Genomic DNA, 17050 nt, shown 5'->3' with positions numbered 1-17050 from the left:
ACCTGAACTCCTGTACTGCTCATATTAAAATATGGACAGGAACAGCTGCTGCTCTGGCAGCTTGTTGTCAAGGCTTCAGACATGTATTCATGTACAGCACACAGACACGCGCTTAGCAGGTGTTCCTAAAGCATGTCAGCTTGTCAGGTCAGCTTTCAACCTGTGCCACAGTCTGCAGGCAACCTAATGTAGAGGAAAAAAAAATCTTAAAACTAAAAAGTGTTTATTTTTTTTAATGTTAAAGCATTGTCTTTAATAAGCAGCCATAGGTAAGCTATTTGTAGGATGATTCCATTGAAAAGTGTTAACATTGTAGTGTGTGGCACTTTGTAGTGTTATGCCAGTTTTAGCATCCCATCCAGCTTGACCAAAGACTTTAGAAATTCCAAGGCAGTGCACATATATTACTATGAATGGGAGAATATGCAGTATGTATGGCCAACCAATTACATAAGTTTGGAGGTGGGACTATCTGTTTGTTTGACCATTGGCAGACAGGGAGAGAGTTCAGAACATCTGTTTGAATACAGTTACTGTTTTGGCATTGTTCTATTTGGTGACCTTATTTGTTTCAGATATCACACACTTTAGCTTTAAGCATAATTGTATGTGAGAGTCCTAAAAACTCTTAAAATTCACTGTAAAGAATTTTGAAGTCAAAATATTTAATTGTGTTTTAATAAAAAAATATTTATTTTGAAATATATTTTTAAGGCGATTAAATATTTATCTAGTGATGTAATTATAGTTTCCACTGTGCCACAGTCTAATAGACTTTTCTAAAATACACCAGAGGCTTTTGCGCAATATGAAGTCATTATACCAACAAAGCAGGTCTTTTCTATTTAGTCTTTTCTGATTAAACTTTAAACAGGCTGAAACTTTAAACAGAAATATTTAAAATCAAAGAGTGTGGGCCATATTTACTAACAGCTTGCGCCAGCGCAAACCATCTTTTAGCATTAAAATAGTACTGTCAGGATTTACTTAAGATGTGCAGTGAAGAATTGGCGCTGGAAAGGCGTGGACACAGTTCTTTTTGCTCCTGATCTTATTGAATATGAATTTGAAGGAGTTGCCCTTTCAGACGCAAAATTTATGGGAGGAGAGTATTAAAATGAATCACGCAACGTGATTTATTCATTTTTGCACTCGTCAAATTACTGGTATTTGCGCCATTATTTAACACCCCCAAAAATACCGCCTTAAAGCAGGCGGTAATTTGCTGCTCTTGGTAGATTGCGCTGGTCATTATGGAAATGATCTGGCTGCGTCTGTGTTCTTTAATGTGCGCATTGTTAGTTAATTTTCCCCTCCCATCTGCACTTTTATGTAACTGCGCTATAATGCTAATTTGTCCTGTTATTAAATCTTTCCCTGTATTTAGTGCCACCCAAAAAATGTCAAAATAGCAATTTTAACAGATTACTTCAGTCCAGTTAGATGTTTTATCTCTGTTAGCAGTGCCTATTAAATTAATTTGTTCATTTTTATTTAATTTCAGCCACATGCAGTAAAAATAATAAACTTCTGATGTCAAGTAGAGGTTAAATAATTAAAACATTTAATATTGTTCCAGCTTTCTTTTTTCCAGAAATATGTACAATCTCTTTACTGTGTACTGATGTAAATTTTTCTTTCAGTCCTGCAGAATGTATTCAGTTATTCAGTCACTCGATCACCATTGGGGTGTTTACGTGAGACTGGGAATCAGATGTGTCTGTGGGCATGCCAATCCTGTCGCATGCTTCTTCACATATACCACATTAAATTGAAATGCCTTGAAAAATGCAAACCATAAAACGTCCTAAGAAACACTGTCAATCTGGCATGTCCTGAAGCCTATATCAGTATTTGATAGTGTTCTGCAGCAGAAAGCAGGTGCAGCTCTCTTCCTGTTAACAGCAAAACTGCAGCCTAACAAATCTGCTCGACTGACCATATTGGTGGGGAGTCTCTGGTCTCAAGGGGCTCCTGGAAGCCGAGCTCAGACGTGAGTTGCATGTGCTGTGAGTGTGACCTCAATAAATCAACCTATATTAGGTCTCTGGAACCTGGATGCGGTACCACAGAGATTCTGAGGGCGAGGAGGCGGGTCGAACGTGTGGCTGGTCCCACAGGAGGGAATACCTGGAATCTGTGAATAATTCTGTGAATAAAGGGACTTCTTTCTTGATATATGCCTTAAAAGATATTTAACTCTAACTTGTTAAAATAATTAAAGGAATGCATTTTCAAAATGGCACATTTTATACAATTGCATGAAATGTAATATTTCCTAATGTGTGAAAGATTCTATTTTGTTGTTGTCAACATCTCCACATTATAACAGCATAATTTATAATCTTATCTAATAGTCATAATCTAATACTCTTCTAAACATTTAAACATTTTCTTTTAGAAATTATTCATAAAATCTCTTCTATCAATCTTTTTTTTTATTTTGACAAATTATTATTATATCAAGAACTGATGTGTATCAATCTCAACAACAACAACAACAATAATAATTGTAAATCATTTTATTCAGTATAGCCATTGGATGGATGGATGGATAAATAAATTAATACAATTTTTTTTTTATTATTATTTGCATTATTAACTGACTTAAAGTAAATCAAAAGTACCATATAAAATTCAAATTTGGCATTATAAGCTAACTAAAGCGTTTTTTGTTTATAGTCTTGTAAAGCGCAGACAAATACGCCTGCATTTTTTGCACATTTATTATGCTTTAGAAATGCATTGAAGTATTTTGTGTGCCGCTGTGTGCAAGGCAGTGTGTAAATTATTTTGTGGATAAACACATCAATTTTAAAGTCACACTTTTCCACCAGCTCACAGCTGAACAGTAAGCTAAGAAAACAGTCAAGTCACTGGGGCAATGAGTCACTGATACAGTGGGGCAAATAAGGATTTGATACACTGCCGATTTTTCAAGTTTTCCCACTTACAAAGAATGGAGAGATCTGTAATTTTCATCATAGGTACACCTTAACTGTGAGAGACAGAATATAAAAACAAATCCAGAAAATCACATTGTATGATTTTTGAATAATTAATTTCCATTTTATTGCATGAAATAAGTATTTGATACAATAGAAAAATAGAACTTAATATTTGGTACAGAAACCTTTCTTTACAATTACAGAGGTCAGACGTTTCCTGTAGTTCTTGACCAGGTTTGCACACGCTGCAGCAGGGATTTTGGCCCACTGCTCCATACAGGTCTTCTCCAGATCTTTCAGGTTTTGGGGCTGTCGCTGGGCAACACAGAGTTTCAGCCCCCTCTATAGATTTTCTATTGGGTTCAGGTCTGGAGACTGGCTAGGCCACTCCAGGACCTTGAAATGCTTCTTACGGAGCAACTCCTTAGTTGCCCTTGCTGTGTGTTTGGGGTCATTGTCATGCTGGAAGACCCAGCCATGACCCATCTTCAATGCTCTTACTGAGGGAAGGTTGTTGCCCAAAATCTCGCGATACATGGCCCCATCCATCCTCCCCTCAATACGGTGCAGTCGTCCTGTCCCCTTTGCAGAAAAGTACCCCTAAAGCATGATGTTTCCACCCCCATGCTTCACGGTTGGGATGTGTTCTTGGGCTTGTACTCATAATTTTTCTTCCTCCAAACACGGCGAGTGAAGTTTATACCTAAAATTTATATTTTGGTCTCATCTGACCACATGACCTTCTCCCATGCCTCTCCTGGATCATCCAGATGGTCTTTGGCAAACTTCAGATGGGCCTGGACATGTGCTGGCTTGAGCAGGGGGAACTTGCGCGCGCTGCAGGATTTTAATCCATGATGGTGTAGTGTGTTACTAATGGTAACCGTTGAGACTGTGGTCCCAGCTCTCTTCAGGTCATTGACCAGGTCCTCCCGTGTCGTTCTAGGCTGATCCCTCACCTTTCTCAGGATCATTGATACTCCACGAGGTGAGATCTTGCATGGAGCCCCAGTCCGAGGGAGATTGACAGTCATCTTGAATTTCTTCCATTTTCTAATAATTGCGCCAACAGTTGTTGCCTTCTCACCAAGTTGTTTGCCTATTGTCCTGTAGCCCATCCCAGCCTTGTGCAGGTCTACAATTTTGTCCCTAGTGTCCTTAGACAGCTCTTTGGTCTTGCCCATAGTGGAGTGGTTGGAGTCTGATTGATTGAGTGTGTGAACAGGTGTCTTTTATACAGGTAACAAGTTAAAATACAATTAATACAGGTAATGAGTGGAGGATAGGAGGGTTTCTTAAAGACAAACTAACAGGTCTGTGAGAGCCAGAATTCTTGCTGGTTGGTAGGTGATCAAATACTTATTTCATGCAATAAAATGGAAATTAATTATTCAAAAAGCATACAATGTGATTTTCTGGATTGTTTTTTTTTTTTATATTCTGTCTCTCACAGTTGAGGTGTACCTACGATGAAAATTACAGATCTCTCCATTCTTTGTAAGTGGGAAAACGTGAAAAATCAGCAGTGTATCAAATACTTATTTACCCCACTGTATACTGCTTCACTATTCCGTCTGTTTATTTGTCCTTTGACTAAGGCTCTTAGCAGTACAAATATTCTACTGAAGTCCAATAATGGTGTGAATACAGCTTACTTTATGAATGTGCAAAGTGCCTTATTCCGTTTCTGGAATAATCATGCAAATGTTTTTTTGTTTTGTTTTATCCCTCTGATTCAATTAGTATTTTTTTTTTTTTCTTTCTAAGAGTGCGGAGGTCTGTGGTTGTTTGGTTTATATGTTTGTGGTGAGAACGAGTTTCTCGAAATCAGGTTATGTGAAACATAATTAAAAAAAAGTTTTTAGACCCTTAAGGTGCACTTTTAAACTTCTTTATTCAATGCTATTCTCACCCACAGAGCACATGACTTCAGCTCCCTTGCACTGTATGATGATCATATTTCATGTGAAGCCTAAACTCGACCGTTTCTCGAATTAAATTCCCTAAAGTTGATGGCAGCACTGGTGAACTGCACTGAGGGTTGTGAGTGCAGTAAACTCCACTCTGCATGTGGCAAATAGCCCAGCACTGTAGGTTGTGAATTATTAAAGACAACATATTGCAGCAGAGCTGCGAAGAGCACTGTTGTGATAGCCAGTGTCCCCTAACGTGACTGCTACATGAGGTCGAGGAATTTGCATTCATTTGCATTGGAATTGGCAATTAAATCCTTTGCATATACACACAGACTAATGTTAAATTCACGTATGCGGGATGACTTAATCACTATCCTGACACTAAGGTATTAAGCGCATGTTATGTATTGATATTCGCTTAGGCCTATTGACTCTTTTAAAGTGACGCTTTCTGCAGCGCTCCTAAAATTGATTTCAAATAGATTACAGTAGAATTAGCGAGACACTGGCTATTGATTTACCCAGTCAGTTATAAATATACTGGATTGCCACTGCAGAAAATTGATGGAAGATTCTTCCTTTCATAACAACAAATTAGCTGTACTGCACCACAAATAAAGCATTAAAAAGAGAATCCTGGGACTACCGGTGACATCTCAAGTCACAACCATAAATAAACAATGAAGCTTTGATGTATATTTGTGACAGTTCAAAGCTTTTAAAGTGTTCTTCCTTTTGAAATCTGATCAACAGGAAGCAGCAAATTCTACATTCTGTTTCGCTGACGTCTCTGTCCTCCTTTGAAATTCATAGCACACACAATCTTACAAGAGGACGACATCCTCAGTCAGCTCGGTTCCTCTGAGACTGGGATTAGCATGATGAAAAGCAGGAGCGGCGGCCATTATCGGCCCGAAGCTATCAGAGAGGGGTTCTCCCACCGTTCCTCATTCATTACAAAGAGGAATTTAAAATGTTGTTGTCATTCTGTTTAACTCATACAGTAGGCCTATGTGTTTGTTTCGGAGCAATGAAAATTATATTTTAATAGTTTATTGACCAATGTAGGATTATTGTTTTTGAAATGATATAAAAGCAACAATAGAGACAATCCAGAAACGTAGTCGAACATTTATTCAACAATTCGTCACCTCCGCGTCACCCTGGCACCATTTCGGAGAGTATCACATATGTAAACAACTTCGTAAATTACGATTGAACCACTGATGTCGCATGGACTATTTTAATGGTGTCCTTACAACATTTCTGGACCTTAATAATGTTATGATCCTTGCTGTCAATGGGAGGGTCAGAGAGCTCTCGGATTTCATCAAAAATATCTTCATTTGTTTTACAAAGATGAATAAAGGTCTTACAGGTTTGGAACGACATGAGGGAGCGTAATTACCGACAGAATAAAAATATTTGGGTGAACTATACCTTTAACTGCTGCTATATGATCGCTGACTCAGTGAGTTTAGCTGAAAAAAATCATTCAGACAGGTTTTGTGAACTGGATTAGCTGATTCATTGAAAAAAAAGACAAAAAAATTATTAGAATTAGAGACAATTTCAGGCATATTTCACAGGCATTTAGAGATGTATAAAGCAAGCACCAAACACACAGAAGTCACATTCTAAACAGTGCGAATTTGTGTAATCTGTGTGGGGAAATCATTCACACTCAGGCGAAATTCATATTTACCGTTCGAAAAGACCTGCCACCCTTCGTTACCGTTGCTACATCTGACAAGCCTTGCCACTCTCACGCCACAAGTTCTCACACAGTGAAAAATACATCGTGGAGCAAAGTGGACACTGACAACACGCTGACAGACAAAACAGAGCAGGCTACTTCTGAAATAAATCTCAGCTTTCATATTTTGTAAGAAAATCAAACAATAAATAATGTTTTGTGGCTCTTTAATGTATCACGCCTTCAAGTGGTACATGAATTGATTATCTCTTCCTCTTTACTAGTTATAGCATGTAATAAACATGAATGAACATCAGAATGTATCTTGTTTCAAGCACTGAAAGACGTCAATATACAATACAAATACAATATTTTTCAAGTTCAAGTCCACCGACGTTAATCTACTCTCCTGTCTGGTTTGATTGTCGGATAAAATGGCGGATTTGGCATTATGATTGGTCAGATTGCCTGTCGATCAAACTCCCTGCAAAGGGCGAACTGCAAGGAATCCCATTGAAATGATTGGTTTCCACCCTCGAAAATTCAGAAAACAATGCTAAATGTGAACTCACCTTTCTAAATAAATTGGTAAAATCATTGCATCACTGAAGATTCTGTTGGAAGCTCTGGTTCTCAGAAAAACCTGAGATTTCCCTTAGAACTGCACTTGTGTTTTGACTGGATCTACCTGCAATAAATACACATATATATATATATATACTATTTGAGCATTTAAAACAACATTTATGAGACATTTCACGTCTGATTTTGTTGCTGATTTGTGATGTTATTTAAATGTGAGGAAGGTATTTTTGGAAATTTCACTATTTCCCCATTCAATAAGATAAGAGTTGATCTTGCCTGAAATCGCTATCCAGAGACATTGTAAACAGAGCTGCTGGGTGAACTGAGATTCCTTGAAAGGGGCTTTGGACCATACACTCGAGACTAGGAGACACTGAAAGTGAAATAGTGACTAAGTGCAAATCAGAGGATCCAGCAATCTTCCTATTTCTTCTCTGTTTCTTCCTCTACAGCTTTTCTCCTGTTATACGTGTCTTGTGTCTTGTTAGCAAACCCCCAACAGGGAGTTTTCGTTTTGTGTTCTGACATGGAAACTTTAAGTATGCGGATATTTCCCCAATTCAGACCTGCTGTTTGTCAAAAGATCTGGACCAACCTACACTTTCCACCTCCAGTTTCCACCTGAGCCTTAATATACGGTAAACAAATCAAAGTATGTTGACACCTGAACAACACAGATATGTGCTTATTGAACATTTCAAAACCATGTATTTACATCAACAGAAAAATACATTTTTCTTGTTAATACTTGTATGGATGTAATGCAGGACTGGAGACATTCACACTGATTTTGACCTACTTGTGCTCAGTTTTTTGGGGGAATATTTCATATGCATATAGGCCAGGAAGAATGTGGATGTTATCTTTTCCAGGTAGACCTGTACTTTTTATCTGCTCATATTGGCAAGTTCACAAAATCTATAGTTCATAGTTATTAAGAACGTAAGCTGTTTGTTCGATTTAGTATTATGACCCACCAGCCACAATTTTTGTTGGTCTGCTAAATGCAGAAATTCAAGGGATCTAGATGTCCTTGTTTTTCTGTGCAACTAGTAGTGTTTTTCTTTCCTTTTTGCCACATTTTTATTGATCGAGAGAGTTGAGATATAAAATGAGAGAATGTGATGGAAACACGATCTGGGCCAAACTTGAACTAAACCACTGATTAACACTTGTACTGACTTGTTGGATATTATATATTACAGTGCATCAACATTTGTTATAGGCTCTGAAGAGTCCTCATTTGTTTTATCATTTGGTTTAATAAACAAAAAAATCTTTTGTTTTATATACATAACAGCTCCTGAGTTTCAAGGGCAGTGTGGGATATCATGCAATGTGCAGCCCCTCTGTTGCTATGACACGTGGTGGTCTTTAAAGTTGGAGATCAATAGAACAGTGAGAGTTCTCCACTCAAGAGGGGGGCAGCAAATAGAGCCTCTCAAATGCAAGCTCACGCCTTGGTAAAATGGAGAGCCTCATATCTCTACAGTTTTGTCAAAACATAGTGGGCAGCCTTTTTCAATTCACATTTTAATAAATAGAGGGGTGAGTTGACTGTGCATTCTGTTACAGATAAATGTAACATAGGATTTGACAATTGCACTTCCATCTGATTACAACGGCTGACATTGTACAACAGACCTGTGCTTTGAGCTGAACATGCACAGGAGGCATTTTCTCTCTGTGTGAAACTCACTGTTTCACAAAAGTAACAATCCGCTCACCAGACTCTCCAAAAGCAATTTGTCTGTTGCCCTCTGTTGACTGTCTATGATTTTGTCTGTCCTAAAGACATGCTCTTTTATTCCATTTATAATGTTTTCTAGCTTTTCAGTTACAGCTTTTAGGTTTATATAATATCATATTATATTACTATTTTATAATTGTTTGTTTTTGATGTGAAATAATTTTTTGTGTTTCCTTAAACAATGTGGAATAGAAAAGGACAGAATAGAATAATACATATTATATAATACAGACGATATTTACATGGAAATATGCTGCTCAGAAAAAATACTAAGTATTGTCATTGTACCATTTTCAACAACAATGGTAATACTGTTATTTTAATGTTATTTTAATGTTTTGTTACCAAACATTAGTTCAGAAACAGCTTAATATCTATCAGACGCTTCTTTACATTATTCAGTGCTGTAAAGTGCTGTACTGTGTATTCTTTATGCTTTGTGACGTAATATATAAATACATTAATATATAAATGTCTTGTTTTGTCTTGTTTTGTTCTCCCCAATAGCTGTATCCTTCATGAGACACAGTGCATCAGCTTTTGGATTTGCCGTAAGTATAATCTTCAGTGTTAATAAGCTATATGTTATTTTTAGGCAAAAGTTTCTGGAAAGGTGTGCATTTGTTTATGCTTAATGTTCAGTTGTCAAATGTGTAAATATTATTTAAATGGCGTGCTTGTTAAGCATATCCCAACACCTAATGTAGGATATTAGAGATGGTCGCTAATGGCAATGGAAAAAAAAATACAACAAGCTGCCTAACAGGATATTTTTTATGATCCAGGTTTTGTTTTTGATTTATTGCGTTTATATTCATTACATTCTTGTGCTCAAGGCAGCTGTGGGAGTGTTTAATTAGAATAAATGTATCACTGGACCTAAGTTTGTTACATAGTGAGATGTAATGAGCATTAGTTCTATAGCACTGATGACTCACTGTTGTTTTTCAGTTTGACGCAACGTTAGATGTTCTTTCCTCCATTATAGTGCTGTGGCGCTATAGGAACGCTGCAGCAGTGCACTCTGCCCATAGAGAATACATGTAAGTAAACAAAAGACAAGCTGTCTGTGGTATGTAGGGCACTGCATAGTACAAAAACATCTGCAGCAAAACACTAAAAAGGATGAATAATGCTTCCTCTGTGACCAACACTAAAAAAAATACATTCCAAACATTTTAAAATATAAGTCAACATTTCACTGTCAGTGCTATTCTTTGTAAAGCTAGTGCATTTGGGATTGTGGTGGAGCAAGGTAGAACACAAAATCTATTCTCTTTCGACTAGATCCTACCAACATTCAGTGTGACATGTTTTAAATCTGAACATGTTTGATTTATCAGGTTTGTTGAGTGATCTGCCTAGTTTCTGGCTTTCACCTTGACTGTCAATTGAAGACGTATTACGTTGATAAAGGCCTGTGCTGCTGGTTTCATCCTCAGTCTGTGGGGGCTTGTGAATCTAATTTCTCTGGTCGATGTGTCAGAAAGGGAGATTTATAGTGCAATACTAGAGAAGAATTGCAGGTCTCTGTAGGTGTACCGGTGGCCGCTTGTCATACAGAGAATCTGAACATGTATTGTGGGCACTTTTCTTATTTTTCAGAGTGGATCAGGTTTTTGCAGGTTTACTATAAAAAAACCGAAGCATTTGTAAATCAATTGAGGCCAGTGTTCCCCAGGTGCACCTTTGTGAGGCTGTCAGTGCTATTGCTTCAACCTTGAATCTGCATCAGCTACAAAAAATACAGTATAGTATAGAAGAGGTATAATATATACACTACCATTAAAACATTTGTTTGTAATGAAGTCTCTTATGCTCACCAATGCTGCATTTATTTGTACACAAATAGATTAAAACAGTGGTAACACTTTAGTTTAGGGACCAGTTCTCACTATTAACTAGTTGCTTATTTGCATGCATATTACTTGTATACTGGCTGTTTTATTAGTACTTATAAAGCACACATTCTACATGACCATATTCTACATTCCAAATCCCAAACTTAACAACTACCTTACTACATAATAAGAAGCAGTAATTAGGAGTTTATTGAGGCAAAAGTCATAGTTCATAACTAGTTAATAGTAAGAATTGGACCTTAAAATAAAGGGTGACCAAAACAGTAATATTGTAAAATATTATTACAATTTAAATGATCTGAATATGTTTTAAAATGTAGTTTATTTCTGTGCTAACAAATCCGAATTTTTGGCATCATTACTCCAGTCTTCAGTGTCACATGATCCTGATTTGGTGTTCAAGAAACATTTAAATGATTATTATTAATGTTGAAAAAGTTTATACCGTGATGTGTGTTTTCAGGATTCTTTGATGAATAGAAAGTTCAAAAGAACAGCATTTATTTAAAATGCAAATATTTTGTAACTTTATAAATGTATTTACTGTCACTTTTAATTAATTTAATGCATCGCTGCTGAATATTAATATATTTAAAACAAATCTTACTGACCCCAAACATTTGAGCGATAAAGTAACTCAAATCATACACACCTGAACAAAATCTTAAGACATTACAAGGATTCGCATTTCGCACTGGTGGATTGTAACCAGGTTGGTAAGGCCTTAAAAAGTTCAAATCTGTGCAAAAATATGGCTTTACATTTACATTTATTCATTTAGCTGACGCTTTTATCCAAAGCGACTTACAATTGCTATATATGTCAGAGGTCGCACGCCTCTGGAGCAAATAGGGGTTAAGTGTCTTGCTCAGGGACACATTGGTGTCTCACAGTGGAGACAACCCGGGTCTCTCACACCAAAGGCATGTGTCTTATCCACTGCGCCATCGCCACCCCTACATGCTTTCATGTCATTGTCCTTCTGGCAGTCACACTGTCATGACCTCCTGATGGCAAAGGCAAAAAGGTTTTCTGTCTTTGAATGTGGCAGGATTGTTGAGCTGCACAAGCAAGGGTGCGCGCAATGCGCTATCGCTGCCGAGGTTGGATGCAGTAAGACAGTCATTTTACATTTCTTAAAAGATCCTGAGAGTTATGGGACAAAAAAGTAAAGTGGTAAAATTCACCTGCACTGCACCGGATGATCTGACTGGCTGTCCGTGATGACACACCGATCCTCGACCCAAATTAAGGCCCTTACTGATGCTGACTGCTGCCCCCATGCCACAAACTTGCCCGTTTGGAATTTGCAAGGGAGCACCAAACATGGGACATTGAAAGGTTTTATTCTTTGACGAGAAAAATTTACAGATGGTTCTGATGGCTTCCAACGTTACTGGCATGACAAGGAGATCCCACTGGAGATGTTTTCCACTCAGCACAATGGAGGAGGCTCCATCATGATCTGGGGTGCTTTTTCCATCAATGGGATAATGGATCTTCAGGTTGTGCAGGGGTGTCAAACGGTGGCTGGATATGTGGACATGCTGCAGCAGGCATCCCTTTTGACTGAGGGCCCTCGTCTGTGTGGTAATGACTGGGTCTTTCTACAGAAGAACGCTGCAGTTCACAACGCCCGCCTGATGAAGGATATCTTCCAGGAGAATAACGTCGCTCTTTTGGACCATCCTGCATGTTTCACTGATCTTTTTTGGGTCTATCACTGGACTTTTCTCAGGATCTTTTAAGAAATGTAAAATGACTGTTACGCGCACCCTTGCTTGTGCAGCTCAACAATCCTGCCACGTTCAAATACAGAAAGACTTTTTGCCTTTGCCATCAGGAGGTCATGACAGTGTGACTGCCTGACATGAAAGACATATTTTTGCGCACACTCAAAAAAATGATACATTGGCATTACTTAACTTTTTTATGTCAACAGGTTCCACGTAACTGAGTTAAGTTGCCTTTAAGAAAGAATATTTATTTCAGTGAACTTAAGTTAATTACATAAAGTTAATGTAATTTTGTTTAGTTCAATCAATGTAACATTTGTTATTTTGTATTAATCTGTTTAGTTAATTAAGTTCAATTACTCTAAAATTAATATTGTTATGTTAAAAATGAGATAGGAATAAGGTTTCAGATTCATTGTTTATTAAATAACATTTTTACAATGTTTTACAATTAATACTTTCTATTGTTTTTCCAACAATAAAATGTTTTTCAAAATCTACATGCTGTCTTAAAATACTATTATAATACTAATAAAAGTATAAAGTAAAATAAAAGCATGCAGCCTTTAAACGAAAGGATTGACAAAAATGCTTTTTATACTTGGAAAAAATTATCAGCCTTCTTTAATGGTATAAAGTACACCTTCTTGAGAAATCAGCTAAAAACACCTGTTATTCAAAGGATGATTGACATTTGAAAGCAAAATAATATTTTTACAATGTTTTACATTTTTTCAGACAAGAACGTTTACAAAATCTAAATACTGTCTTCACTTTTCAAAAAAAAAAATCTTTACTCATTACAAGATGTAACAAAAATAATATCACCAATAAAAAGTAAAATACAAGAATACTGTCTTTAAATTAAATGATTTTCAAAAATATACTTGGGGAAAAAATAGTCTTCTTTAGTAAACTATACCTTATTGAAACTTGGAAAAAAAAGCAGTAAACAACATTGCAGTTAATCAATTGAAGATTAACATCTGAAATCAAAAGTAAAGATGAAATAAATATTATTAAAGATATCACCTGGTTAGCAGTGAAAAAAAGTGCTACAACAGCCAGTGCAACATTATGGACAAAACAGGTCCTGCCTCTTAACCCTCGTTTCAAGTTACAGTGCCTATGAAAGGAGTTTATTTTTTAAGACCTGGACTTTGTTTGACAGCTTGGTGGCATCCAGTTCCATGAAAATCTTTTGAAACATTTCAAAAGTATATCTCAGATCCTGGGGGTAAGCCAAGTTTAATGCATAGATTAGACCAACCATCATGGAACAAGCATTAGCTACATTGTCCAAGTTTTCAAGTACTTGGATGCCTTCGATGATGACACCAACATCTTCGTATGGGTCTGCAACATCTGCCCCTTCATGTTTGATGGCATCGATTCCGAGAGTGGTTTTGCTCATCAAAATTTGGGCTTCATCATGTTCAGTGTCCTAAAAATAACAAAAGACAAGTACAAATATTAAGTACAAAATAAAACAATTACCAATAAAAATAGGTAAAAATAGGAACTGGTTTTAGAGAAAAATATGAAAAGTTTCTTTAAAAAAAAAAAAAAAAAACTGTTAATAGCTTACCATGTACTCCTTCACTAGGTTTGAAGGATCTTCATTTAGGTAGACCACCGGCTTTCAGGATGCATTCACGCTTTTTTTCAATGGTGATGCTCTAATCAAAATGAAATGAGAATTAGTACTTTTTGCTGTACATCTTAAATTTAAGTAGCACTACACAAATTATCCCACTGCTATATTTTACGAAAGTCAAGTGGTCCCAAATCAGAAGCACTGCATGGGATACACAATTATCTTGAACATCTGAGCTGTTCTAATTGTAGTTGCAAAAATAACTCTATTAATGTATAACAGAGGCAGAAAGTGATGCTTCAAAAGGAAAAAAATCATGATATTTGGAGCTTCAGGAATGAAAATTCACCTTTAACTTTTAATCCATAATTTTAGTATAAAAATGATTGAATGATGAGTTAAAAATAACAAAATTATATTTGGATAAAATATTAGTTTGGCCTATTATGAATTAGGAGAATTGATGATGAATTTATAGAACATACCTGTTCCAAAACTGAGAGGATGTCTGTGATCTTCTGTGCAGCTACTCTACTCCTCCTTTCTTTTTGAAATTTTTGAGGAGCTGAGAGGAGAAATGATCAAGCTGACCCATGAATTTGGACACCAAGGGAATTGTTGTAATCCTGCAGAATTCCGCAGATACCTGGTACAATTTTCAAACAAAACAAAAGAGAAAGAGAGAGACAAATCAGGGCGCTGATCAATTTTTGACAGGACATCATCATACACTTCCTTTACCAGCACTCACAGATAATATACATTTACTATAAATGAACAAACCTGAATTACATCTAAAGGACTTCAAATCATAGTTTAGAATTATAACAACATCCAAGCAATTAATCAGCTGACATGACATTAAAGACATACCTCTCGCTCAGTAAAGAGTGCTGGCCATCTGTTCTTGAATTCAGCAATGAAAGGGAGTGTTCTACCACCTCGTGTCTCCGTAGAGCAAATGTTCTGTCCATCAGCCCCTTGATAACCTGCTCGTTGTTTCTTTTAGTCACCTCCGATAGTAGTATAATCCTTTGATTTTCAAGAGTTTCTTTTGTTTCACCCATTGGGTAATCTGGACAGTAATTTACCTCAGCTTTTCTCGGTTTCTTCACTTGGTTAGGACTTCCAATGGATCCTTTTCGCTTATGGGAATTGATGTTTAGCTCAGAACATGATTCTGTGAGACAAAGGGAGAGAAGCATCACTCAGCAAATAATGCAAGTCCCCACACAACTCATCTACAGCTGAGCCTGGAACATGGTAGTGATTGTCCAGTTTTAACAGCAAGGAAGCACATTTAAGCTCTACCAACTTTGGCAGGTTCTCTGAAATCTCTTCTGTATCAGTAGAAGAGGAATCGTCTTCTAACAAAGATGTTTCAGTTTCTTCATTTGAAGTAGGGTCATTAGATGTTTCACTAACCTCTTGTGTTTTCACGATTCCTTCTTTAAAATCTGTTACTGAAAACTGATAATGCTTTCGGCTCTTGTGTGATTTGAATGTACCATACACGTTTGTTTTAAATGAGCAGCCCTTAAACATACAACTAACTGTCTCATGACTGCGCAAGTGATTATTTATATGGAGAAAATAATCATTTACTGAAGGAATGTCAGTAACAGCACAAACATGACAATTTATCACTGTAGTTTGACTAGAATTTTGAGGTAGCTGCTCACTGCCATGTGATCTGGATAAGTGGGACCGCAGTGCATTCCAGGTTTTAAAAGTGCATGGACAGTTAGAATATGCACATGGATATTTGTGTTTACGGCCATGATGTCCATGTACCAACCTGAAGTGCTTTAAAAGCTTTGATCTGGAGGCCTGAGACGATCCACAATCTCTGCACAGCCACATACAGGACTCTACAGGCCTTCAAGTTTCAAAACTCTGTAAGGGAGAAAAAGAATGGGAGTCACCAAAGAATAATAACAAAATATGAACAGCTGCAAACTACTAAACTTAAGTTAAAATGTGTTATGCGAGATATTAAATAACAATGTGCCAACACCACCTTTTAAGATTATTAATTATTATTATTAATTATTAAAACTGACATTAGAAGGGGATAACTGCTGTACAAGCACAAAACAATTGATTAAAATGGAGTAACCATTCCTTACTAGCAATTTAATGTCATTTACATTTATTTTGGGTGATGTAATGTATATAAAAGTTCAACAAGTGTAAAATTTCACATAAATGCATAAAACAAAAATGTATCTAACTATAATGTGAAAGAAAACACGAGGCATATGGCAACTTCGTGACAATACTATACACAACACGGTATTACAAGTGAGTAATGATTCAAATGTTGTCATAGTCTCAATATAAATGCATAAAAAGTGAAAATCTCACCTGTCTGTTCACATAGAGGAAAACACGTTGACGTTTTGAAGTGTAATTCTCCGTGTTTGATTCTCATAAAATGGCGCCGATCTAAATGAGCTGAAGAGTGATCGTTATGTGCTTCGTTGTTCCTTGTGGTGTTTTCCAACTGCGCATGTGCAGATTTTACTCCACCTACTGACCGATATGCGGTACTGCAGAAGCAACACAACTCTGTTGCATTCATTTTAATTAACTGAGCTGTGTAAATTTTAAGAATTACTTCTTTTAATTCTCTCAACACAACTCTTTTAATTTTAATGCACAAACGAAATTTAATTAATTAAATTAAACATAATTACATTCTTTGGACCAACAAATGCCGTGTTTCATTTTTTTGAGTGCAGATTTGAACTTTTTAAGGCTATGGTCTTAAACTTTTGATCAGCTGATGAACAGCCTGTTTGAGTTTAAATGCAGTCTTCAATAAATAGCCTATTCTCTACTTTTTGTCTCTTGCTTCTGTTTCTTCTTTTCGGATTTTGAAGCAGTACTTACAACCTGGTTACAATCCACCAGTGCGAAAAGGGAATACTTGTAATGTTTCCCCCGGTCTTAAGATT

General features: G+C 36.6%; 1 protein-coding gene and 1 long non-coding RNA gene across 2 annotated transcripts in view; one reads left to right on the top strand and one right to left on the bottom strand.

Moving 5' to 3' along the window:
• The window catches only part of LOC306876864 (transmembrane protein 163a), a 39293-nt gene that overhangs the window by 16101 nt on the left and 6142 nt on the right, over positions 1–17050 (top strand). Inside the window, exons 4-5 of the mRNA XM_079428301.1 lie at positions 9403–9446; positions 9847–9938. Of these exons, the coding sequence (XP_079284427.1) occupies positions 9403–9446; positions 9847–9938 (136 nt within the window). The remainder of the gene's footprint in view (positions 1–9402; positions 9447–9846; positions 9939–17050) is intronic.
• On the bottom strand, positions 12894–16597 carry LOC306876865. The gene is made up of 6 exons (XR_013784857.1): positions 16458–16597; positions 15889–15986; positions 14964–15270; positions 14576–14736; positions 14082–14172; positions 12894–13937 (listed from the first exon to the last, which is right to left on the bottom strand). It is a non-coding gene; the product is annotated as an uncharacterized lncRNA (long non-coding RNA).

Source organism: Barbus barbus (assembly GCF_936440315.1).
Source record: "Barbus barbus genome assembly, chromosome: 11".
Classification (NCBI taxonomy): Eukaryota; Metazoa; Chordata; class Actinopteri; order Cypriniformes; family Cyprinidae; genus Barbus; species Barbus barbus.
Note: the sequence above shows the minus strand (reverse complement) of the source record. Positions and strands in the feature narration are given on the sequence as shown.